The sequence below is a fragment of the Nannobrachium achirus genome, assembly GCF_963921795.1.
Source record: "Nannobrachium achirus genome assembly, chromosome: 16".
NCBI lineage: Eukaryota > Metazoa > Chordata > Actinopteri > Myctophiformes > Myctophidae > Nannobrachium > Nannobrachium achirus.
Genome location: NC_137823.1, coordinates 45,457,249 through 45,484,327, shown reverse-complemented (window position 1 = coordinate 45,484,327; position 27,079 = coordinate 45,457,249). Strand labels below are relative to the sequence as shown.

At 38.6% G+C, this 27,079-nt stretch overlaps 1 protein-coding gene across 1 annotated transcript in view; it reads right to left on the bottom strand.

The window, feature by feature from the left end:
• The window catches only part of otofa (otoferlin a), a gene marked incomplete at both ends in the record, with an annotated part of 141,530 nt that overhangs the window by 81,372 nt on the left and 33,079 nt on the right, over positions 1-27,079 (bottom strand). Inside the window, one exon of the mRNA XM_080744973.1 lies at positions 26,382-26,470. Coding sequence (XP_080601099.1) covers positions 26,382-26,470 — 89 coding nt within the window. The remainder of the gene's footprint in view (positions 1-26,381; positions 26,471-27,079) is intronic.

Below are 27,079 nucleotides of genomic sequence, written 5' to 3'. Positions count from 1 at the left end.
TGAAGGAAGTTTGACGCTACGCCACGGGCACGCCGTTTTACGAAAACTCACGATTCGCACAACTTTTCATCGTTAAGGTGTCTTGAGTATGCCGAGTGAACTTGAAGTTGATCCGATTAACCCCCTAGGAGGAGTTCGTTAAAGTGCGACACATGAAAACGTCCAAAAATACACCAAAACGCCACTAATTAGTCAAAATGGCTGACTTCCTGTTTGGTTTCGAACGTGGCGCCGAGAGACTTTTTTGTGAGTCCGGACACAATACAGATGTGTACCGATTTTTGTACTTGTGGGTGAAACTGTCTAGTGGGGCTGTTGCGTTGAAATTTTGTAGGGGGCGCTGTTGCGCAATTAGGCCCCGCCCACTTTTTTTTTTTTTTAAATACGTAATTTTTCGCCACTTGTGATGTGCTTGCAAAGTTGCGCAACTTTTGGAGTACGTTTTGCGCCTCAAAAACGCGATTCTTTAGGGGGAAGAATAATAATAATAATAATCTTTGCAATTACAATAGGGTCCTCACACTGTGTGTGCTCGGGCCCTAATTAAAGCTGCAAGCAGCGATGACCGGGCCCTCGTAGCTCTACCCATGTCACAAGGCCAGCAGCCAATCAGAAACCAAACAGGAAGTCAGCCATTTCGACTAATTAGTTTGGCGCATTTTTGGCCGTTATCACGGGTCGCACTCTAACGATAGTTTAAAGTTTTTCTCAAAAAAATTTTTTTGAGAAAAAACAAATTTTGAGAAAAAAAATTTGAGAAAAAAAAAGTGAGAAAAAAAAATTTGAGAAAAAAAAATTTGAGAAAAAAAATTGAGAAAAAAAAATTTGAGAAAAAAAAATTGAGAAAAAAAAATGTTGAAAAAAAAAATTTGAGAAAAAAAAAATTTGAGAAAAAAAAAATTTGAGTAAAAAAAAATTTGAGAAAAAAAAATTTTGAGAAAAAAAAAATGTTGAGAAAAAAAAAATTATGACACCAGCCGCGAGTCTGTACGACAAACGGTTCATGAGTTATAGAGGCACTTCCTGTTTGGTGAAGGGCACTTCCTGTTTGGCGAAGGAAGCGTCAATTAAGGTTAAGGACTCTTAATCAAGTCATATGATACCAGCCACAACTCTGTACGATAAACGGTTGATGAGTAACAGCCAAAAAAGGAACAATCAAGTTTCGGCCAATCAGAAGAGGGGGCACTTCCTGTTTGGTGAAGGAAGTTTGACGCTACGCCACGGGCACGCCGTTTTACGAAAACTCACGATTCGCACAACTTTTCATCGTAAAGGTGTCTTGAGTATGCCGAGCGAACTTGAAGTTGATCCGATTAACTCCCTAGGAGGAGTTAGTTAAAGTGCGGCCCGTGAAAACGGCCAAAAATGCGCCAAAACGCCACTAATTAGTCAAAATGGCTGACTTCCTGTTTGGTTTCGGACGTGGCGCCGAGAGACTTTTTTGTGAGTCCGGACACGATAAAGATGTGTATCGATTTTCGTACGTGTAGGTGAAACCGTATGGTGGGGCTTGAGGCACGAAGTTTTGTAGGGGGCGCTGTTGCGCCATTAGGCCACGCCCCCTTTTATTTTTTTTTAATTACGTAATTTTTCGCCACTTGTAATGTGCTTGCAAAGTTGCGCAACTTTTGGAGTACGTTTGGCGCCTCAAAAACGCGATTTACTTTCGGGAAAATAATAATAATAATCTTTGCAAATACAATAGGGTCCTCACACTGTGTGTGCTCGGGCCCTAATTAAAGCTGCAAGCAGCAATGACCGGGCCCTCGCAGCTCTACCCACGTCACAAGGCCAGCAGCCAATCAGAAACCAAACAGGAAGTCAGCCATTTCGACTAATTAGTGGCGTTTTGGCGCATTTTTGGCCGTTATCACGGGTCGCACTTTAACGATAGTTTAAAGTTTTCTCAAAAATGTTTGAGAAAAAAAAATTGAGGAAAAAAAATTGAGAAAAAAATTTTTTGCGAAAAAAAAATTTTTGAGAAAAAAAATTTTTTGCGAAAAAAAAATTTGAGAAAAAAAAAATTTGAGAAAAAAATTTTTTTGAGAAAAAAAAATTTGAGAAAAAAATGTTTTGAGAAAAAAAAATGGAGAAAAAAAAATTTTTGAGAAAAAAAAATTTGAGAAAAAAAAATTTGAGAAAAAAAAAATTTTGAGAAAAAAAAATTATGACACCAGCCGCGAGTCTGTACGACAAACGGTTCATGAGTTATAGAGGCACTTCCTGTTTGGTGAAGGGCACTTCCTGTTTGGCGAAGGAAGCGTCAATTAAGGTTAAGGACTCTTAATCAAGTCATATGATACCAGCCACAACTCTGTACGATAAACGGTTGATGAGTAACAGCCAAAAAAGGAACAATCAAGTTTCGGCCAATCAGAAGAGGGGGCGGGGCTTAGTTAAACCAATTAAGGTGAAGGACACTTAGTCAAGTCATATGATACCAGCCACAACTCTGTACGATAAACGGTTGATGAGTAACAGCCAAAAAAAGGAACAATCAAGTATGGACCAATCAGAAGAGGGGGCACTTCCTGTTTGGTGAATGAAGTTTGACCCTTCGCCACGGGCACGCCGTTTTACGAAAACTCACGATTCGCACAACTTTTCATCGTTAAGGTGTCTTGAGTATGCCGAGTGAACTTGAAGTTGATCCGATTAACCCCCTAGGAGGAGTTCGTTAAAGTGCGACACGTGAAAATGGCCAAAAATACACCAAAACGCCACTAATTAGTCAAAATGGCTGACTTCCTGTTTGGTTTCGGACGTGGCGCCGAGAGACTTTTTTGTGAGTCCGGACACGATACAGATGTGTACCGATTTTCGTACTTGTGGGTGAAACCGTATGGTGGGGCTTGAGGCACGAAGTTTTGTAGGGGGCGCTATTGAGCCATTAGGCCACGCCCCCTTTGTTTTTTTTTTAAATACGAAAATTTTCGCCACTTGTGATGTGTGTGCAAAGTTGCGCAACTTTTGGAGTACGTTTTGCGGCTCAAAAACGCGATTCTTTACGGGGAAGAATAATAAGAATTAAAGCTGCAAGCAGCAATGAACGGGCCCTCGGAGCTCTTCCCACGTCACAAGGCCAGCAGCCAATCAGAAACCAAACAGGAAGTCAGCCATTTCGACTAATTAGTGGCGTTTTGGCGCATTTTTGGCCGCTATCACGGGTCGCACTTTAACGATAGTTTAACGTTTTTCTCCAAAAAAAATTGAGAAAAAAAATTTGAGAAAAAAAAATTTGAGAAAAAAAAATGTTGAGAAAACAATTTTTTGAGAAAAAAAAATTGAGGAAAAAAAAAATTAAGAAAAAAAAAATTTTGAGAAAAAAAAATTTGAGAAAAAAAAATTTGAGAAAAAAAAAATTTGAGAAAAAAAAAATTTTGAGAAAAAAAATTGAGAAAAAAAAATGTTGAGAAAAAAAAATGTTATGACACCAGCCGCGAGTCTGTACGACAAACGGTTCATGAGTTATAGAGGCACTTCCTGTTTGGTGAAGGGCACTTCCTGTTTGGCGGAGGAAGCGTCAATTAAGGTTAAGGACTCTTAATCAAGTCATATGATACCAGCCACAACTCTGTACGATAAACGGTTGATGAGTAACAGCCAAAAAAAGGAACAATCAAGTATGGACCAATCAGAAGAGGGGGCACTTCCTGTTTGGTGAAGGAAGCTTGACCCTTCGCCACGGGCACGCCGTTTTACGAAAACTCACGATTCGCACAACTTTTCATCGTTAAGGTGTCTTGAGTATGCCGAGCGAACTTGAAGTTGATCCGATTAACCCCCTAGGAGGAGTTCGTTAAAGTGCGACACGTGAAAATGGCCAAAAATACACCAAAACGCCACTAATTAGTCAAAATGGCTGACTTCCTGTTTGGTTTCGGACGTGGCGCCGAGAGACTTTTTTGTGAGTCCGGACACGATACAGATGTGTACCGATTTTCGTACGTGTAGGTGAAACCGTATGGTGGGGCTTGAGGCACGAAGTTTTGTAGGGGGCGCTGTTGCGCCATTAGGCCACGCCCCCTTTTATTTTTTTCTAAATACGTACATTTTCGCCACTTGTAATGTGCTTGCAAAGTTGCGCAACTTTTGGAGTACGTTTGGCGCCTCAAAAACGCGATTTACTTTCGGGAAAATAATAATAATAATAATAATAATCTTTGCAAATACAATAGGGTCCTCACACACTGTGTGTGCTCGGGCCCTAATTAAAGCTGCAAGCAGCAATGACCGGGCCCTCGGAGATCTACCCACGTCACAAGGGGTAGCAGCCAATTAGCATTAGAATTTAAGAATCAGCATTAGCATTTGTAAGCATTAGCATGTGTTAGCATTAGCATTAGCATTTGTTAGCATTAGCATGTGTTAGCATTAGCATTTGTTAGCATTAGCATATGTTAGCATTAGCATTAGCATGTGTTAGCATTAGCATTAGCACATGCTAAAAAAAAAATTGAGAAAAAAAAAATTTGAGAAAAAGAGTTTTGAGAAAAAAAAAATTGAGAAAAAAAAATTGAGAAAAATTTGAGAAAAAAAAAATTTGAGAAAAAAAAAATTTAGAAAAAAAAATTGAGAAAAAAAAATTTGAGAAAAAAAAAATTTGAGAAAAAAAAAATTGAGAAAAAAAAATTTGAGAAAAAAAAATGTAGAAAAAAAAATTGAGAAAAAAAAATTTGAGAAAAAAAAATTTGAGAAAAAAAAAATTTTGAGAAAAAAAAACTTTGAGAAAAAAAAAATTTGAAAAAAAAAAATTTGAGAAAAAAAAATGTTGAGAAAAAAAAAATTGAGAAAAAAAAATTTTTGAGAAAAAAAAAATTTGAGAAAAAAAAAATTTGAGAAAAAAAATTTGAGAAAAAAAAATTTTTGAGAAAAAAAAAAATTGAGAAAAAAAAAATGATGACACCAGCCGCGAGTCTGTACGACAAACGGTTCATGAGTTATAGAGGCACTTCCTGTTTGGTGAAGGGCACTTCCTGTTTGGCGAAGGAAGCGTCAATTAAGGTTAAGGACTCTTAATCAAGTCATATGATACCAGCCTAAACTCTGTACGATAAACGGTTGATGAGTAACAGCCAAAAAAAGGAACAATCAAGTATGGACCAATCAGAAGAGGGGGCACTTCCTGTTTGGTGAAGGAAGTTTGACCCTTCGCCACGGGCACGCCGTTTTACGAAAACTCACGATTCGCACAACTTTTCATCGTTAAGGTGTCTTGAGTATGCCGAGCGAACTTGAAGTTGATCCGATTAACCCCCTAGGAGGAGTTCGTTAAAGTGCGACACGTGAAAACGGCCAAAAATACACCAAAACGCCACTAATTAGTCAAAATGGCTGACTTCCTGTTTGGTTTCGGACGTGGCGCCGAGAGACTTTTTTGTGAGTCCGGACACGATACAGATGTGTACCGATTTTCGTACGTGTAGGTGAAACCGTATGGTGGGGCTTGAGGCACGAAGTTTTGTAGGGGGCGCTGTTGCGCCATTAGGCCACGCCCCCTTTTATTTTTTTTTAAATACGTAAATTTTCGCCACTTGTGATGTGTGTGCAAAGTTGCACAACTTTTTGAGTACGTTTTGCGCCTCAAAAACGCGATTTACTTTCGGGAAAATAATAATAATAAGAATTAAAGCTGCAAGCAGCAATGACCGGGCCCTCGGAGCTCTACCCACGTCACAAGGGGTAGCAGCCAATTAGCATTAGAATTTAAGAATCAGCATTAGGATTTGATAGCATTAGCATGTGTTAGCCATTAGTATTAGCATTTGTTAGCATTAGCATGTGTTAGCATTAGCATTAGCATGTTAGCATTAGCATGTTTTAGCATTAGCATGTGTTAGCATTAGCATTAGCATGTGTTAGCGTTAGCATTAGCATTTCTTAGCATTAAAATGTGTTAGCATTAGCATGTGTTAGCAGTAGCATGTTAGCATTAGAATGTGCTAACATTAGCATTAGCATGTTAGCATTAGCATTTGTTAGCATTAGTATTTGTTAGCATTAGCGTGTGTTAGCATTAGCATTAGCATGTTAGCATTAGCATTTGTTAGCATTAGCATTAGCATGTTAGCATTAGCATGTGTTAGCATTAGCATTAGCATGTTAGCATTAGCATGTTAGCATTAGCATGTTAGCATTAGCATGTGTTAACATTAGCATTAGCATGTTAGCATTAGCGTTTGTTAGCATTAGCATTAGCATGTTAGCATTAGCATGTTAGCATTAGCATGTGTTAGCATTAGCATTAGCATTTGTTAGCATTAGCATTAGCATTTGTTAGCATTAGCATTAGCATGTGTTAGCATTAGCATGTGTTAGCATTAGCATTAGCATGTTAGCATTAGCATTTGTTAGCATTGGCATGTTAGCATTAGCATGTTAGCATTAGCATGTGTTAACATTAGCATTAGCATGTTAGCACATTTTTGAGAAAAAAAACATTTGTGAAAAAAAAAATTGAGAAAAAAAATTTGAGAAAAAAAATTGAGAAAAAAAAATTTGAGAAAAAAAAATTTTGAGAAAAAAAAATGTTATGACACCAGCCGCGAGTCTGTACGACAAACGGTTCATGAGTTATAGAGGCACTTCCTGTTTGGTGAAGGGCACTTCCTGTTTGGCGAAGGAAGCGTCAATTAAGGTTAAGGACTCTTAATCAAGTCACATGATACCAGCCACAACTCTGTACGATAAACGGTTGATGAGTAACAGCCAAAAAAAGGAACAATCAAGTATGGACCAATCAGAAGAGGGGGCACTTCCTGTTTGGTGAAGGAAGTTTGACCCTTCGCCACGGGCACGCCGTTTTACGAAAACTCACGATTCGCACAACTTTTCATCGTTAAGGTGTCTTGAGTATGCCGAGCGAACTTGAAGTTGATCCGATTAACCCCCTAGGAGAAGTTCGTTAAAGTGCGACACGTGAAAACGTCCAAAAATACACCAAAACGCCACTAATTAGTCAAAATGGCTGACTTCCTGTTTGGTTTCGGACGTGGCGCCGAGAGACTTTTTTGTGAGTCCGGACACGATACAGATGTGTACCGATTTTCGTACGTGTAGGTGAAACCGTATGGTGGGGCTTGAGGCACGAAGTTTTGTAGGGGGCGCTGTTGCGCCATTAGGCCACGCCCCCTTTTTTTTTTTTTTTAATACGTACATTTTCGCCACTTGTGATGTGTGTGCAAAGTTGCGCAACTTTTTGAGTACGTTTTGCGCCTCAAAAACGCGATTTACTTTCGGGAAAATAATAATAATAATAATCTTTGCAAATACAATAGGGTCCTCTCACACTGTGTGTGCTCGGGCCCTAATAATCTTTGCAAATACAATAGGGTCCTCACACTGTGTGTGCTCGGGCCCTAATTAAAGCTGCAAGCAGCAATGACCGGGCCCTCGGAGATCTACCCACGTCACAAGGGGTAGCAGCCAATTAGCATTAGAATTTAAGAATCAGCATTAGCATTTGTTAGCATTAGCATGTGTTAGCATTAGCATTTGTTAGCATTAGCATGTGTTAGCATTGGCATTTGTTAGCATTAGCATTAGCATGTGTTAGCATTAGCATTAGCATGTGTTAGCATTAGCATTAGCATTTGTTAACATTAGCATTAGCATGTGTTAGCATTAGCATTAGCATTTGTCAGTATTAGCATGTGTTAGCATTAGCATGTTAGCATTAGCATAAGCATTTGTTAGCATTAGCATGTGTTAGCATTAGCATTAGCATTTGTTAGCATTAGCATTAGCATGTTAGCATTAGCATTTGTTAGCATTAGCATTTGTTGTGCGAATCGTGTTGTGCGAGAAAAAAAAAATTGAGAAAAAAATTTTTTTGAGAAAAAAAAAATTGAGATAAAAAATTGAGAAAAAAAAATTTGAGAAAAAAAAATTTTGAGAAAAAAAAATTTGAGAAAAAAAATTTTTGAGAAAAAAAAAATTTGAGAAAAAAAAATTTGAGAAAAAAAAATTTGAGAAAAAAAATTTTTGAGAAAAAAAATGGAGAAAAAAAAATTTGAGAAAAAAAAATTTTTGAGAAAAAAAAATTTCATATGATACCAGCCACAACTCTGTACGATAAACGGTTGATGAGTAACAGCCAAAAAAAGGAACAATTAAGTATGGACCAATCAGAAGAGGGGGCACTTCCTGTTTGGCGAAGGAAGTTTGACGCTTCGCCACGGGCACGCCGTTTTACGAAAACTCACGATTCGCACAACTTTTCATCGTTAAGGTGTCTTGAGTATGCCGAGCGAACTTGAAGTTGATCCGATTAACCCCCTAGGAGGAGTTCGTTAAAGTGCGACACGTGAAAATGGCCAAAAATACACCAAAACGCCACTAATTAGTCAAAATGGCTGACTTCCTGTTTGGTTTCGGACGTGGCGCCGAGAGACTTTTTTGTGAGTCCGGACACGATACAGATGTGTACCGATTTTCGTACGTGTAGGTGAAACCGTATGGTGGGGCTTGAGGCACGAAGTTTTGTAGGGGGCGCTGTTGCGCCATTAGGCCACGCCCCCTTTTATTTTTTTCTAAATACGTACATTTTCGCCACTTGTAATGTGCTTGCAAAGTTGCGCAACTTTTGGAGTACGTTTGGCGCCTCAAAAACGCGATTTACTTTCGGGAAAATAATAATAATAATTAAAGCTGCAAGCAGCAATGACCGGGCCCTCGGAGATCTACCCACGTCACAAGGGGTAGCAGCCAATTAGCATTAGAATTTAAGAATCAGCATTAGCATTTGTTAGCATTAGCATGTGTTAGCATTAGCATTAGCATTTGTTAGCATTAGCATGTGTTAGCATTAGCATTTGTTAGCATTAGCATATGTTAGCATTAGCATTAGCATGTATTAGCATTAGCATTAGCACATGCTAAAAAAAAAATTGAGAAAAAAAAAATTTGAGAAAAAAAATTGAGAAAAAAAAATTTGAAAAAAAAATTTTTGAGAAAAAAACATTTGAGAAAAAAAAATTTGAGAAAAAAAAATGAGAAAAAAAAATTTGAGAAAAAAAAATTTGAGAAAAAAAAATTTAGAAAAAAAAATTTGAGAAAAAAAAATTTGAGAAAAAAAAAATTTGAGAAAAAAAAAATTGAGAAAAAAAAATTTTGAGAAAAAAAAGATTTTTGAGAAAAAAAAAATTGAGGAAAAAAAATTTTTTGAGAAAAAAAAATTGAGAAAAAAAAATTTGAGAAAAAAAAATTTGAGAAAAAAAAATTGAGAAAAAAAAAATTGAGAAAAAAAAATTTTTGAGAAAAAAAAATCTTTGAGAAAAAAAAAATTTGAGAAAAAAAAAATTATGACACCAGCCGCGAGTCTGTACGACAAACGGTTCATGAGTTATAGAGGCACTTCCTGTTTGGTGAAGGGCACTTCCTGTTTGGCGAAGGAAGCGTCAATTAAGGTTAAGGACTCTTAATCAAGTCATATTATACCAGCCACAACTCTGTACGATAAACGGTTGATGAGTAACAGCCAAAAAAAGGAACAATGAAGTATGGACCAATCAGAAGAGGGGGCACTTCCTGTTTGGTGAAGGAAGTTTGACCCTTCGCCACGGGCACGCCGTTTTACGAAAACTCACGATTCGCACAACTTTTCATTGTTAAGGTGTCTTGAGTATGCCGAGCGAACTTGAAGTTGATCCGATTAACCCCCTAGGAGGAGTTCGTTAAAGTGCGACACGTGAAAACGGCCAAAAATACACCAAAACGCCACTAATTAGTCAAAATGGCTTACTTCCTGTTTGGTTTCGGACGTGGCGCCGAGAGACTTTTTTGTGAGTCCGGACACGATACAGATGTGTACCGATTTTCGTACTTGTGGGTGAAACCGTATAGTGGGGCTGTTGCGTTGAAATATTGTAGGGGGCGCTGTTGCGCCAGTAGGCCACGCCCCCTTTTATTTATTTTTTATTAGGTAATTTTTCGCCACTTGTAATGTGCTTGCAAAGTTGCACAACTTTTGGAGTACGTTTAGCGCCTCAAAAACGCGATTTACTTTCGGGAAAATAATAATAATAATAATAATCTTTGCAAATACAATAGGGTCCTCACACTGTGTGTGCTCGGGCCCTAATAATAATCTTTGCAAATACAATAGGGTCCTCACACACTGTGTGTGCTCGGGCCCTAATAATTAAAGCTGCAAGCAGCAATGACCGGGCCCTCGGAGATCTACCCACGTCACAAGGGGTAGCAGCCAATTAGCATTAGAATTTAAGAATCAGCATTAGCATTTGTTAGCATTAGCATGTGTTAGCATTAGCATTAGCATTTGTTAGCATTAGCATGTGTTAGCATTAGCATTTGTTAGCATTAGCATTAGCATGTGTTAGTATTAGCATGTGTTAGCATTAGCATTAGCATTTGTTAACATTAGCATTAGCATGTGTTAGCATTAGCATTTGTCAGTATTAGCATGTGTTAGCATTAGCATGTTAGCATTAGCATGTGTTAGCATTAGCATAAGCATTTGTTAGCATTAGCATTAGCATGTGTTAGCATTAGCATTTGTTAACATTAGCTTTAGCATGTTAGCATTAGCATTTGTTAGCATTAGCATCTGTTGTGCGAATCGTTTTGTGCGAGAAAAAAAAAAATTTTGAGAAAAAAAAATTGAGAAAAAAAAATTTGAGAAAAAAAAATTTGAGAAAAAAAAATTTGAGAAAAAAAAATTTTGAGAAAAAAAAATTTGAGAAAAAAAAAATTTGAGAAAAAAAAATTTGGAGAAAAAAAAATTTGAGAAAAAAAATTTTGAGAAAAAAAAATTGAGAAAAAAAAATTTGAGAAAAAAAAAATTTGAGAAAAAAAAATTGAGAAAAAAAAATTTGAGAAAAAAAAATTTTGAGAAAAAAAAATTTGAGAAAAAAAAAATTGAGAAAAATTTTTTTTTCATCGTTAAGGTGTCTTGAGTATGCCGAGCGAACTTGAAGTTGATCCGATTAACCCCCTAGGAGGAGTTCGTTAAAGTGCGACACGTGAAAATGGCCAAAAATACACCAAAACGCCACTAATTAGTCAAAATGGCTGACTTCCTGTTTGGTTTCGGACGTGGCGCCGAGAGACTTTTTTGTGAGTCCGGACACGATACAGATGTGTACCGATTTTCGTACGTGTAGGTGAAACCGTATGGTGGGGCTTGAGGCACGAAGTTTTGTAGGGGGCGCTGTTGCGCCATTAGGCCACGCCCCCTTTTATTTTTTTCTAAATACGTACATTTTCGCCACTTGTAATGTGCTTGCAAAGTTGCGCAACTTTTGGAGTACGTTTGGCGCCTCAAAAACGCGATTTACTTTCGGGAAAATAATAATAATAATTAAAGCTGCAAGCAGCAATGACCGGGCCCTCGGAGATCTACCCACGTCACAAGGGGTAGCAGCCAATTAGCATTAGAATTTAAGAATCAGCATTAGCATTTGTTAGCATTAGCATGTGTTAGCATTAGCATTAGCATTTGTTAGCATTAGCATGTGTTAGCATTAGCATTTGTAAGCATTAGCATATGTTAGCATTAGCATTAGCATGTATTAGCATTAGCATTAGCACATGCTAAAAAAAAAATTGAGAAAAAAAAAATTTGAGAAAAAAAATTTTGAGAAAAAAAAATTTGAAAAAAAAATTTTTGAGAAAAAAACATTTGAGAAAAAAAAATTTGAGAAAAAAAAATGAGAAAAAAAAATTTGAGAAAAAAAAATTTGAGAAAAAAAAATTTAGAAAAAAAAATTTGAGAAAAAAAAATTTGAGAAAAAAAAAATTTGAGAAAAAAAAAATTGAGAAAAAAAAATTTTGAGAAAAAAAAGATTTTTGAGAAAAAAAAAATTGAGGAAAAAAAATTTTTTGAGAAAAAAAAATTGAGAAAAAAAAATTTGAGAAAAAAAAATTTGAGAAAAAAAAATTGAGAAAAAAAAAATTGAGAAAAAAAAATTTTTGAGAAAAAAAAATCTTTGAGAAAAAAAAAATTTGAGAAAAAAAAAATTATGACACCAGCCGCGAGTCTGTACGACAAACGGTTCATGAGTTATAGAGGCACTTCCTGTTTGGTGAAGGGCACTTCCTGTTTGGCGAAGGAAGCGTCAATTAAGGTTAAGGACTCTTAATCAAGTCATATTATACCAGCCACAACTCTGTACGATAAACGGTTGATGAGTAACAGCCAAAAAAAGGAACAATGAAGTATGGACCAATCAGAAGAGGGGGCACTTCCTGTTTGGTGAAGGAAGTTTGACCCTTCGCCACGGGCACGCCGTTTTACGAAAACTCACGATTCGCACAACTTTTCATTGTTAAGGTGTCTTGAGTATGCCGAGCGAACTTGAAGTTGATCCGATTAACCCCCTAGGAGGAGTTCGTTAAAGTGCGACACGTGAAAACGGCCAAAAATACACCAAAACGCCACTAATTAGTCAAAATGGCTTACTTCCTGTTTGGTTTCGGACGTGGCGCCGAGAGACTTTTTTGTGAGTCCGGACACGATACAGATGTGTACCGATTTTCGTACTTGTGGGTGAAACCGTATAGTGGGGCTGTTGCGTTGAAATATTGTAGGGGGCGCTGTTGCGCCAGTAGGCCACGCCCCCTTTTATTTATTTTTTATTAGGTAATTTTTCGCCACTTGTAATGTGCTTGCAAAGTTGCACAACTTTTGGAGTACGTTTAGCGCCTCAAAAACGCGATTTACTTTCGGGAAAATAATAATAATAATAATTAAAGCTGCAAGCAGCAATGACCGGGCCCTCGGAGCTCTACCCACGTCACAAGGGGTAGCAGCCAATTAGCATTAGAATTTAAGAATCAGCATTAGGATTTGATAGCATTAGCATGTGTTAGCCATTAGTATTAGCATTTGTTAGCATTAGCATGTGTTAGCATTAGCATTAGCATGTTAGCATTAGCATGTTTTAGCATTAGCATGTGTTAGCATTAGCATTAGCATGTGTTAGCGTTAGCATTAGCATTTCTTAGCATTAAAATGTGTTAGCATTAGCATGTGTTAGCAGTAGCATGTTAGCATTAGAATGTGCTAACATTAGCATTAGCATGTTAGCATTAGCATTTGTTAGCATTAGTATTTGTTAGCATTAGCGTGTGTTAGCATTAGCATTAGCATGTTAGCATTAGCATTTGTTAGCATTAGCATTAGCATGTTAGCATTAGCATGTGTTAGCATTAGCATTAGCATGTTAGCATTAGCATGTTAGCATTAGCATGTTAGCATTAGCATGTGTTAACATTAGCATTAGCATGTTAGCATTAGCGTTTGTTAGCATTAGCATTAGCATGTTAGCATTAGCATGTTAGCATTAGCATGTGTTAGCATTAGCATTAGCATTTGTTAGCATTAGCATTAGCATTTGTTAGCATTAGCATTAGCATGTGTTAGCATTAGCATGTGTTAGCATTAGCATTAGCATGTTAGCATTAGCATTTGTTAGCATTGGCATGTTAGCATTAGCATGTTAGCATTAGCATGTGTTAACATTAGCATTAGCATGTTAGCACATTTTTGAGAAAAAAAACATTTGTGAAAAAAAAAATTGAGAAAAAAAATTTGAGAAAAAAAATTGAGAAAAAAAAATTTGAGAAAAAAAAATTTTGAGAAAAAAAAATGTTATGACACCAGCCGCGAGTCTGTACGACAAACGGTTCATGAGTTATAGAGGCACTTCCTGTTTGGTGAAGGGCACTTCCTGTTTGGCGAAGGAAGCGTCAATTAAGGTTAAGGACTCTTAATCAAGTCACATGATACCAGCCACAACTCTGTACGATAAACGGTTGATGAGTAACAGCCAAAAAAAGGAACAATCAAGTATGGACCAATCAGAAGAGGGGGCACTTCCTGTTTGGTGAAGGAAGTTTGACCCTTCGCCACGGGCACGCCGTTTTACGAAAACTCACGATTCGCACAACTTTTCATCGTTAAGGTGTCTTGAGTATGCCGAGCGAACTTGAAGTTGATCCGATTAACCCCCTAGGAGAAGTTCGTTAAAGTGCGACACGTGAAAACGTCCAAAAATACACCAAAACGCCACTAATTAGTCAAAATGGCTGACTTCCTGTTTGGTTTCGGACGTGGCGCCGAGAGACTTTTTTGTGAGTCCGGACACGATACAGATGTGTACCGATTTTCGTACGTGTAGGTGAAACCGTATGGTGGGGCTTGAGGCACGAAGTTTTGTAGGGGGCGCTGTTGCGCCATTAGGCCACGCCCCCTTTTTTTTTTTTTTTAATACGTACATTTTCGCCACTTGTGATGTGTGTGCAAAGTTGCGCAACTTTTTGAGTACGTTTTGCGCCTCAAAAACGCGATTTACTTTCGGGAAAATAATAATAATAATAATCTTTGCAAATACAATAGGGTCCTCTCACACTGTGTGTGCTCGGGCCCTAATAATCTTTGCAAATACAATAGGGTCCTCACACTGTGTGTGCTCGGGCCCTAATAATAATCTTTGCAAATACAATAGGGTCCTCACACACTGTGTGTGCTCGGGCCCTAATAATTAAAGCTGCAAGCAGCAATGACCGGGCCCTCGGAGATCTACCCACGTCACAAGGGGTAGCAGCCAATTAGCATTAGAATTTAAGAATCAGCATTAGCATTTGTTAGCATTAGCATGTGTTAGCATTAGCATTAGCATTTGTTAGCATTAGCATGTGTTAGCATTAGCATTTGTTAGCATTAGCATTAGCATGTGTTAGTATTAGCATGTGTTAGCATTAGCATTAGCATTTGTTAACATTAGCATTAGCATGTGTTAGCATTAGCATTTGTCAGTATTAGCATGTGTTAGCATTAGCATGTTAGCATTAGCATGTGTTAGCATTAGCATAAGCATTTGTTAGCATTAGCATTAGCATGTGTTAGCATTAGCATTTGTTAACATTAGCTTTAGCATGTTAGCATTAGCATTTGTTAGCATTAGCATCTGTTGTGCGAATCGTTTTGTGCGAGAAAAAAAAAATTGAGAAAAAAAAAATTTTTGAGAAAAAAAAATTGAGAAAAAAAAATTTGAGAAAAAAAAATTTGAGAAAAAAAAATTTGAGAAAAAAAAATTTTGAGAAAAAAAAATTTGAGAAAAAAAAAATTTGAGAAAAAAAAATTTGGAGAAAAAAAAATTTGAGAAAAAAAATTTTGAGAAAAAAAAATTGAGAAAAAAAAATTTGAGAAAAAAAAAATTTGAGAAAAAAAAATTGAGAAAAAAAAATTTTGAGAAAAAAAAATTTGAGAAAAAAAAAATTGAGAAAAAATTTTTTTTGAGAAAAAAAAATTTCATTTGATACCAGCCACAACTCTGTACGATAAACGGTTGATGAGTAACAGCCAAAAAAAGGAACAATTAAGTATGGACCAATCAGAAGAGGGGGCACTTCCTGTTTGGCGAAGGAAGTTTGACGCTTCGCCACGGGCACGCCGTTTTACGAAAACTCACGATTCGCACAACTTTTCATCGTTAAGGTGTCTTGAGTATGCCGAGCGAACTTGAAGTTGATCCGATTAACCCCCTAGGAGGAGTTCGTTAAAGTGCGACCCGTGAAAACGGCCAAAAATACACCAAAACGCCACTAATTAGTCAAAATGGCTGACTTCCTGTTTGGTTTCGGACGTGGCGCCGAGAGACTTTGTTGTGAGTCCGGACACGATAGAGATGTGTACCGATTTTCGTACGTGTAGGTGAAACCGTGTGGTGGGGCTTGAGGCACGAAGTTTTGTAGGGGGCGCTGTTGCGCCATTAGGCCACGCCCCCTTTTATTTATTTTTTAATACGTACATTTTCGCCACTTGTGATGTGTGTGCAAAGTTGCGCAACTTTTTGAGTACGTTTTGCGCCTCAAAAACGCGATTTACTTTCGGGAAAATAATAATAATAATAATTAAAGCTGCAAGCAGCAATGGACGGGCCCTCGGAGCTCTTCCCACGTCACAAGGCCAGCAGCCAATCAGAAACCAAACAGGAAGTCAGCCATTTCGACTAATTAGTGGCGTTTTGGCGCATTTTTGGCCGCTATCACGGGTCGCACTTTAACGATAGTTTAACGTTTTTCTCAAAAAAAAATTTGAGAAAAAAAATTTGAGAAAAAAAAATTTGAGAAAAAAAAATGTTGAGCAAAAAATTTTTTGAGAAAAAAATGTTTTGAGAAAAAAAAATTGAGAAAAAAAAATTTGAGAAAAAAAAAATTTGAGAAAAAAAAATTGAGAAAAAAAAAATTTTGAGAAAAAAAAAATTTTGAGGAAAAAAAAAATTGAGAAAAAAAAAATTTGAGAAAAAAAAATTTGAGAAAAAAAAATTTGAGAAAAAAAAATTTGAGAAAAAAAAATTTGAGAAAAAAAAAATTTTGAGAAAAAAAATTGAGAAAAAAAATGTTGAGAAAAAAAAATGTTATGACACCAGCCGCGAGTCTGTACGACAAACGGTTCATGAGTTATAGAGGCACTTCCTGTTTGGTGAAGGGCACTTCCTGTTTGGCGGAGGAAGCGTCAATTAAGGTTAAGGACTCTTAATCAAGTCATATGATACCAGCCACAACTCTGTACGATAAACGGTTGATGAGTAACAGCCAAAAAAAGGAACAATGAAGTATGGACCAATCAGAAGAGGGGGCACTTCCTGTTTGGTGAAGGAAGTTTGACGCTACGCCACGGGCACGCCGTTTTACGAAAACTCACGATTCGCACAACTTTTCATCGTTAAGGTGTCTTGAGTATGCCGAGCGAACTTGAAGTTGATCCGATTAACCCCCTAGGAGGAGTTCGTTAAAGTGCGACACATGAAAACGTCCAAAAATACACCAAAACGCCACTAATTAGTCAAAATGGCTGACTTCCTGTTTGGTTTCGGACGTGGCGCCGAGAGACTTTTTTGTGAGTCCGGACACAATACAGATGTGTACCGATTTTTGTACTTGTGGGTGAAACCGTCTAGTGGGGCTGTTGCGTTGAAATTTTGTAGGGGGCGCTGTTGCGCAATTAGGCCCCGCCCACTTTTTTTTTTTTTAAATACGTAATTTTTCGCCACTTGTGATGTGCTTGCAAAGTTGCGCAACTTTTGGAGTACGTTTTGCGCCTCAAAAACGCGATTCTTTAGGGGGAAGAATAATAATAATTAAAGCTGCAAGCAGCAATGACCGGGCCCTCGCAGCTCTACCCACGTCACAAGGCCAGCAGCCAATCAGAAACCAAACAGGAAGTCAGCCATTTCGACTAATTAGTGGCGTTTTGGCGCATTTTTGGCCGTTATCACGGGTCGCACTTTAACGATAGTTTAAAGTTTTTCTCAAAAAAAATGTTTTGAGAAAAAGAGAAAAAAAGAATTTTGAGAAAAAAAAATTTGAGAAAAAAAATTGTTTTTGAGAAAAAAAAAATTGAGAAAAAAAAAATTTTGAGAAAAAAAAATTTGAGAAAAAAAAATTTGAGAAAAAAAATTGTTTTTGAGAAAAAAAAATTTGAGAAAAAAAAATTTGAGAAAAAAAAATTGAGAAAAAAAAATTTGAGAAAAAAAAAATTTGAGAAAAAAAATTGAGAAAAAAACATTTTTGAGAAAAAGAAATTTTGAGAAAAAAAAAATTTGAGGAAAAAAAAATTAAGAAAAAAAAAATTGAGAAAAAAAAAATTTGAGAAAAAAAAATTTGAGAAAAAAAAAATTTGAGAAAAAAAAAATTTTGAGAAAAAAAATTGAGAAAAAAAATGTTGAGAAAAAAAAATGTTATGACACCAGCCGCGAGTCTGTACGACAAACGGTTCATGAGTTATAGAGGCACTTCCTGTTTGGTGAAGGGCACTTCCTGTTTGGCGGAGGAAGCGTCAATTAAGGTTAAGGACTCTTAATCAAGTCATATGATACCAGCCACAACTCTGTACGATAAACGGTTGATGAGTAACAGCCAAAAAAAGGAACAATGAAGTATGGACCAATCAGAAGAGGGGGCACTTCCTGTTTGGTGAAGGAAGTTTGACGCTACGCCACGGGCACGCCGTTTTACGAAAACTCACGATTCGCACAACTTTTCATCGTTAAGGTGTCTTGAGTATGCCGAGCGAACTTGAAGTTGATCCGATTAACCCCCTAGGAGGAGTTCGTTAAAGTGCGACACATGAAAACGTCCAAAAATACACCAAAACGCCACTAATTAGTCAAAATGGCTGACTTCCTGTTTGGTTTCGGACGTGGCGCCGAGAGACTTTTTTGTGAGTCCGGACACAATACAGATGTGTACCGATTTTTGTACTTGTGGGTGAAACCGTCTAGTGGGGCTGTTGCGTTGAAATTTTGTAGGGGGCGCTGTTGCGCAATTAGGCCCCGCCCACTTTTTTTTTTTTTTAAATACGTAATTTTTCGCCACTTGTGATGTGCTTGCAAAGTTGCGCAACTTTTGGAGTACGTTTTGCGCCTCAAAAACGCGATTCTTTAGGGGGAAGAATAATAATAATAATAATAATAATAATCTTTGCAATTACAATAGGGTCCTCACACTGTGTGTGCTCGGGCCCTAATAATCTTTGCAATTACAATAGGGTCCTCACACTGTGTGTGCTCGGGCCCTAATAATCTTTGCAAATACAATAGGGTCCTCACACACTGTGTGTGCTCGGGCCCTAATAATAATCTTTGCAATTACAATAGGGTCCTCACACTGTGTGTGCTCGGGCCCTAATAATCTTTGCAATTACAATAGGGTCCTCACACACTGTGTGTGCTCGGGCCCTAATAATAATCTTTGCAAATACAATAGGGTCCTCACACTGTGTGTGCTCGGGCCCTAATAATTAAAAAAAAAAAAAAAAAATATATATATATATATATATATATATATAAATAGTTAAATAGTCGTAATTATAATTTGTTCTACTGGGAAAGAATGCTTCATGAGTTTGGACTGCGTGTGTGTGTGTGTGTGTGTGTGTGTGTGTGTGTGTGTGTGTGTGTGTGTGTGTGTGTGTGTGTGTGTGTGTGTGTGTGTGTGTGTGTGTGGTAGAGAGGGATGGTGCTGGTGTTTATTAGATATCAGATATCTTGTGTTGTTTATAGCTACCTAAAGACCCCTGTATTGGATCGGTGGATAGACTGGCATACTTGCCGATTCCGATATGGCCAAATAAGGCCATATCGGGCACTTTCCCGATACCAGTATGGGTATCGGATCATCACTATCTTCAGATACTGCAATGTCACCAAGGTACTGCAATGTCACTGCAACAGCAGCTTAGTATCTTTGGGTCTGCTATCCTGAGTAGAGTTTAACAAGAGGGCAACTTTATGTGACTGTCTATGTTTATTACTAGAGGAGAGGAGAGGAACAAGGAAACAGAGGTAGATGGCAGAGGATGGCTGGATGGAATGACAGCAGTAGAAGTGTTTCACATTTGATGTGCAGTCAACAGTGAAAACATCAGGAAATAACAACCAACATGCAGCTCCAGTTGAAAAAAATAGTATCCATACATGGAGATCCGTACTAATACACACAAAGTGAAAAGTACAGATGTACAGAGATCCGTGCTCATGAAGTCACTACGTTTTGTAAATCGGTCATGTATAGGTCCCCCAGTTTCATATGCAATAGGCCATGCACCCATGCATGTTCTTCTGTTTCAACCACATCTATTTTCACATAATTTTCTTCTATATGATGGGATTCTTAAGCGATTGCATTTCCTGAAATTAAGGCATTACGGCAAAGCCGGTGGAGGTCACACCAGACAGGAAGGCCTGAGGGGCTGGACATAACAAGGCCAAAGGTCGTCCACATAAAGTAACTGATGTCACAGACAGAACGGCCCATACAAGGAGATACGCGCGTGTGTCATGTTCTCACCGCTCACTTCGCACTGGATCCCTTTTCTCCCCCTTTTTTTCTTTTTCCTGCTTGGCCCCGTTATCGCTGCTTGCAGCTATAGTTTCTGTTGTTGTTGGTTGTTCATGGCTGCCAGTTCCCACCTAATGTTGTGTGGGAGTGCAGACTGCTCCAGACCGTACTGAATAACTGCTTGCTTGCACAATGTCTTCATGCAAGGATTACATTCTATGATGTACAGCTCATCAGGTGTCTTACATCCTCCAAAGAGCATGATACGATCTCCTATCATGCAACAGCACATCATGTACATCCTTGAACAAGGGCCTTTCCCCTTGAGCTCAACCTTTGTCCAGGAGAATGTCGCTGGACTGAATTTCAATAGATCATTGTCCTGATTTAAGTTGTAGCCACCAAATATGTACAGCTCCTCCTTGTAGGCAAAGGCTGAATGACCCCAGCGTATTTCTGTAGGACTCCGTGCAGAAGGTGTGCTCAGCCAACAGTTGGTCTCTGTGTCAAACACTTTGATGTTGTTGTCCCGGCGGCCTAGACCCTCAAATACGAACATCTTTGACCCCATGATGGTGGCAGAGTGATGTGATGAAGCAGGTGGAGGAGTGCCTCTGGTGTTAATTAAAGACCAGACCATTGTGGTGGTGTCCAACTTGTAGATGTCATTAGTGCGTCCACCAGTCAGCTGGATGAATCCTCCATGGATGTACATGACCTTCCCCAAGACACAGGCTGAGTGATTTTTCCTCTCCTTTGGAACAGTCCCAGACATGTTGGGTTTGAACCATCTGTGGGTGTCGACATCAAATGTATAAAGAATGTTGCAGTAAGGAACCCCTCCCCAGATGTACACGAAATTGTCTATCAGCACAGCTGTGTGGTTGTAGCGCATGTTAGGAACCTCAAGCGGACATTCTCCTCTTCCGGTTGCCACTGGGGGCAACTTCATCCAGTATAAAGACACTGTGTTGAAGATGTGGACTTCAATCTGATCACTGTTCTTCAGGGTATTGTATCCTCCAAAGGAGTACAGCTTGTGTTCGACTGCCACAGCAGCATGGAAGAAATTATCATGACCTCCTTTCAGATAAATCGTCCAGTAAAACATTTCAAACACAGTGAATGAGTGCAACTAATTTACAGAGGAAGTTGCTAAAGGCAGGTAAACTTGTTGGCACAAGTTGCGAAATGATGTTAATTTAATTGGATGACACATTTTAAAGGACATTTAACATTTGATGTGATGACGATTTTGCGATGTCATTGTGTGATGATGCTATTATGTACAATGTACAGTATAATCATTATTAGAAATGTGTTGTTAAAGATTTGTTATCAGTAATATGATGTCAGTACTATCACATCATTAATCCACATACCGTATGTCAGTTTCAAGGCGTTGAAATTATTGCATACTGATAGGTTGTGTAGTGTTAAAGGCTTTATTTCATTTATTTATTCATATGTATGTATTTTTGTGCTAGCCGCTCCAATATGTGGCTTTGTGTATATGTCCATGCAAAATGGACAGGACATTAAATACTTATTACATAACCTTAATGTCCCTCTTCTGATTGGACAATATAATGATGAGACGCCGGTCTATGATCATCATCATCATCAGCAGCAGCAGCAGCACAAAATGCTCACTTCACACGGGTGTTATTTTTTTCCCCTTCTCTCACTAGGTTGGAATTATTCTAGTAGATGCTGTGAAGATAGTCATACCCAGTCCCAGCTGCTAGCGTCCTAAACTCTCTCCCGCGGTGAAAAACAGTAACCATACAATCACAAAATACAAAAGAAGAAAACAGGCTGGGCCAGGATTTGCACTGCAGATAATGAATGTCATCCGAGGGAAGATTCTTCCCATGAGTTGTACCCAGTTAAGTCTTATCTTATCTCACTTTAGCGAGAACTGGTGCAGTAAAAGTGAAAGCCATATTGATCAGAATAAAACCCAAGAGCACAACTAAAAATCTCAGGTTTACTATTCAAGCTGCAAAATACCAAAAGTTTTGCATATTTCAGCATGGCAAATCAATCTCTAGAACACAATGTTTATGTTCTTCATTCCAGTAGCGATAATACATAACGCATAATGCTTGACACTGCATTGCTACACATAGAATTATTGATGCTCCCCGCATGCTTGCATGCCAGACAGCCACTTCATTCACCTCATTGGAAACCATAATCTCACAACTAATTATTTCCAGGCTTATTAACATTTTATTGCACAATTGTTGTTAAACAACAGGTATTGCTGTTGATCATAATGCATGTGTGAACGAATGTCAGCTACAGCTGTCTAACTGTCTCCTTTTTTCTGTGTTGATGGGAATTACATTAAACATCAGAACTGATTACTGCAGGGCTGTCTGTTGGCTCAGCCAATTAGTACAATGACCATATCTTTTCTGTCGGGTGGAAACCTATACCTTGTACCTTGTGGCCAAGCAGTAAAATGACTCCCTACGGCTATGTATGGGCCTTAACCGTTAGGCCAGCAGTGCCCCAATAAAACTGCATACTTCATTAGTTTGGCTCAGCTGGAGCCAATGGTACATGATGATGAACTAAAACCAATATTATCTCACAGCTGTGTGGTGTTTTTGTTCACATAACGTTCTATGGAAGTGCAAAGCCTCTGTCTGCTCCAGGGACCAGTTAATGTTATGTAATAAATAACAACATTAACACCACGTAACGGTTACATAGGGGAAGATATATCATGAAGGATAGGCTATACACAGCAAAAAAAGACCCTTATGGACCCATTACACTCTGAGTTAAATTAGCACTCTGGAGTTGACTGTGTATTTTGTTTTAATTAGCACACATGGCCTAAATTGCTTTGCCTTTGTGTTGAGGTAACATGAAACTGCACATAGTACTTCTGGTCTGACTAGGGTGTGACATACTGGCCTCCAGGGTCTATTGGTGCCCAATCTGCCCATCATCAGTGCAGTGATGAAAGCTATCAGTTACACTGCAAGTAATGCTGCATCCTGTATACATATGGAGCAGGTGTGACAACAACAGGCTGAGACTCACAATGAATTATTTACACAGTCCACTTGTGGCTGAGTGTGTGTGTGTGTGTGTGTGTGTGTGTGTGCATGGTGCTGTGCATGCATGTACATGTGTGTGCGTGTGCACTGTGCATGTGTGTTATGAGAGGTCTGTGGTTCAGTTATTTTGCATGTATGCGTTTGCCCACAGTTCTGTTGAACCTACAGGGCCTAGGGGCTGTCACGATTACAAATTTAACTTGACGATATTGTCAGACAAATAATTACAATTAACAATTGAATCACAAATTGCACAGGGCAGATATGAAAAATAACTGTATACTTATAAATAATTGTATACTTAAAAAAAATTCTATATGGAAACGATTATGCAAAATAATTGCGATTTTCTCAAATAATTGTAGACAATTATTACATCATAATATGTAATAATTGTGACAGGCCTAACAGGGGCACCTTGTGACATACAGTAGCTTTGCTTTGTATCTCCATTGATTAGTCCTCAGCCAGATTATAAAATAATTAGCGCATTTTGCAGACCAGGGATTTGCAATCACTCTCAGCAAGTGCTAATAGCAAAACAAAAATGTACAGTTTGAGTTTAATTGTTCTCACAGTGGAAATACAAACACAAGTGATTGCTCTGCCAAACCTCTTCCAGCTGGGCAAGATGTGCAAAGAAAAAAAGAAAAGAAAAAAGAAAAGAAAACATAAATCATTTAACAGAGGACAAGTTGTTAAACGTACTGTAACTGGCTCAGCTTTGGTAGGTGTAGGATCGACGGATGGTAAAAAACATTCTGGCTATGATGAGTACTGCACAGTTCTGAGGTAGTCTTTACTTTCTTCAATATTTACATTTTTTTATACTTTTACTTCTATACCACTCCATCTCAGAGGAATATATTTTACTAGTTACTTTGCACATTTTGATTATTAATGACAAAACACACTAAAAACATCAGCCCTATATATTTCGTCCATCGGCAGACCTATAAGCTCACAATCTTTGTGAGCTTGTGGACCGGCTACTTTCAAAAGATCTTTTATACATTTTGAACTTGTGAAATGGGATATTCTGCACAATGAGTAACCTTTACTTTTGGTAGTTTAAGTATGTTTTGATGCTGATACTTTTGTACTTTTACTCAAGTACATTTTTAATATAGGACTAAAAGAGTATATCTACATTGCAGTATTCTTCCATCACAGCACACACCTCTCTGCTTCCCTGGAGACAAGGCACACAGATATTGCCATCACTACTGGCGTCATAGCATGGTAGGGTAGGCATCACAACTCAAGAAACAACTGCACAGCTACTCTCTCAGATTGATAAATATCACTGATCATCGTCAAGACCAAACGTGAGTCCAGAGTCATTTAAGATTGAACATCAACTAAATGATCCTTTCCCAAAGGCTTGAATAGGTGTCAATATAGGGTGATGTAGTGTTTGTAGCAAATGTTGCATGATTCTTTACATGGACCTTTAAAGGCTTTTCTGCAATGTAACTTTTCTGACATGTACTGTAAGCCAAAGGCTTAGATCTAAGCATCTATATAATGCATAACTAGTTGGCTGAAAGAATTCTAGCGTGTGAACTGTGAACCCTAGCGTCCCTATTCGGACGCTATAGTTCATTCGGTGAAAATAGCAGATCTGTGAGTTCACAACGCTGCACGTCCCGCTATGCCGAGATATTTGGTGTAGAGGGAAAAAAGGAGTGGACCGAATGTAGACCCCTGGGGGACTCTAAATCTGTAAGGTGGACAAATTGTATCTCTGGATGTCTTTAATTAAAAAGACAGGACAGACAGACATTAAGAGCTGATCGATATTACTTGACTTCCTCTCTTTGTCTCACTGTTTCTCTCTCTCTCGCGCAAACACACATGCACACGCGCACACACACACACACACACACACACACACACACACACACACACACACACACACACACACACACACACACACACACACACACACACACACACACACACACACACACACACAAGCACAAGTGTACAGACAAGCCTTAGCCATGATCATGATGTTGATGGCTGTGTAGGTGGTGTGTGTGTCCTGAGTCTGGACACACCAGTCGGTCAGTCAGTGAGTCAGTTATAATGTACCAGGCAGCTGCTACTCTCTGATTAGATTTGCTTCTGAGAATACAAACAGTTCCTGACTATGATCTGGAAACATCAGCCTCTGGGACCAGGGTGTCAAATACACATAAAGAACAAGAACATCAAGATGATGAAGACAAGAGCGCAAAGAACAGGAGGCAGAAGGGCGAAGAGAAATATGAACAAGCAGACTTTAGTGCACTGCAAGCACCTACAGTATAAACTAAAGCTTTGTGCTTTACTGCAGGGCATTTCAGCAGTGGTGCTGGACACTGTGAATGAAATGACTAGCTAAGCATTTCAGATTTCAGACATATTTTCCTGGACGAGATCAAGACAATGTAATATTGCACACATAAGCAGATGTTTGCTCGAGCATGTACACACAGTAGGCCTACGCACGCACACGCACGCATGCACGCGCACACACACACACACACACACACACACACACACACACACACACACACACACACACACACACACACGCACGCACGCACGCGCACACACACACACACACGCACGCACACACGCGCACACACACGCGCACACACACACACACGCACACGCGCACGCACGCACAGGCAGACACACACACACTCAGATCCTCACGCACACACGTGCCTGCGAGCATACAGTACAGCCATGATGTATCCCAAAATAGACTGCACTCTGTCGAGGTGCCAACTTGCGCCTTGTGCACTCGTGGCCATATATGGCCTAGGCACTCGTGGCCATATATGGCCTACTTGTGCCCCAGCAGAGTGCGCATGTACTTCGATTGGTGCTGGATTATGTGCTGGGTAATGTGACGACACTTGTTGTTTGGTGGTGACGTCTCGGTGACCTCACATCAAGAGTGAGGGTTATTTATATCATTTCACACTTTTTGGTGGTGATATCACTGAAAATGCTGCTCCCTTATTGGCTAAAGGCCCTGCCTTTGTACTGTCGGCCAGAAACAGACAGCCGGATACACACAGCTGGAAACAGCCAGCACCATGGCGCAAGTAATTAGTGAAGCCACATTTGAGAGAAGTACCAAGTTGTATTGTCCTCTATAACATAATCGTCCTCCAGATAATGGTTAGAAGAGCTAGGCTGTTTGGGGCAGGAGGGAGACAGATGCCATTACTGAGCCTCTATTCTGTGTCATTATCCACTCCTTGCTTGTGGCCTGCCCTGCGTGTTCACAGGCTATTGTCATTTCAATCGAGTTAACTTACAGAACACGCTCTCAGGGACCGAGTGTTTCTACTCTGAAGCATCTTTAGATGAATAACACACACCACCTGTCAGTCCATGTTAGCAACAAGCGTTTGAGGGAAAGAGCCCATGAGTTTGCAGTACAAGTAATACAATTTACTACCAGTAAATGTAGTTTAAAGGACATTTTATTACCTGTTGGTAAAGACTTTGCTGTAGTTGTACACTTGGATCTCCAGCATCTCGTTTCCATCCAGCTTGCTGGCAATGGGCCACCGGAATGTCTGAAAGATATGCAAAATGCAAAGTTGATTCATTTAATCAGAATCCACATTCTTTATTTTCCCCGATTAGGTTTTCGCATAAATAGAAAATGACTTGATGTGGGTGCAAAGAACGGCAACAAATTATTATATTACAAATATTTACACACTGAGATCCCAGAAATCTGATACCGGTATATAAAGTTAATCTAGATGACTCGCTCTTGGAGCTGTATGTGTTTAAAGAATAAAGGACAAAACCTATAGAAACAATGATTGGGCATAACAGAAATCAAAAAATCAACTGAGTGATCAGTTCAAATAATACTACTTAATATTATTGCCAATCAATGGTTGCAAAATGTGCAATGGAGAATGCCTGAACATATCATATTAGTTGGAAGTCCAAATATTGCTACAAGAAGTGAAGAAATAGCTTTGAATGTTTCTCCTCCTTAATGCAGTTTCACTTTAATTAGCACAGATACAGCCTTAATTATAAAGAGCGCAAATGAGATGTCAGAGGGGCCATCTTATCTCACTTTGATAGTGAATTTCGTCTTGAATCGTGACCACCACATATCCACTGAGCTTAAGTTATCTTCTACAGTAATTAGGTATATGAAATTA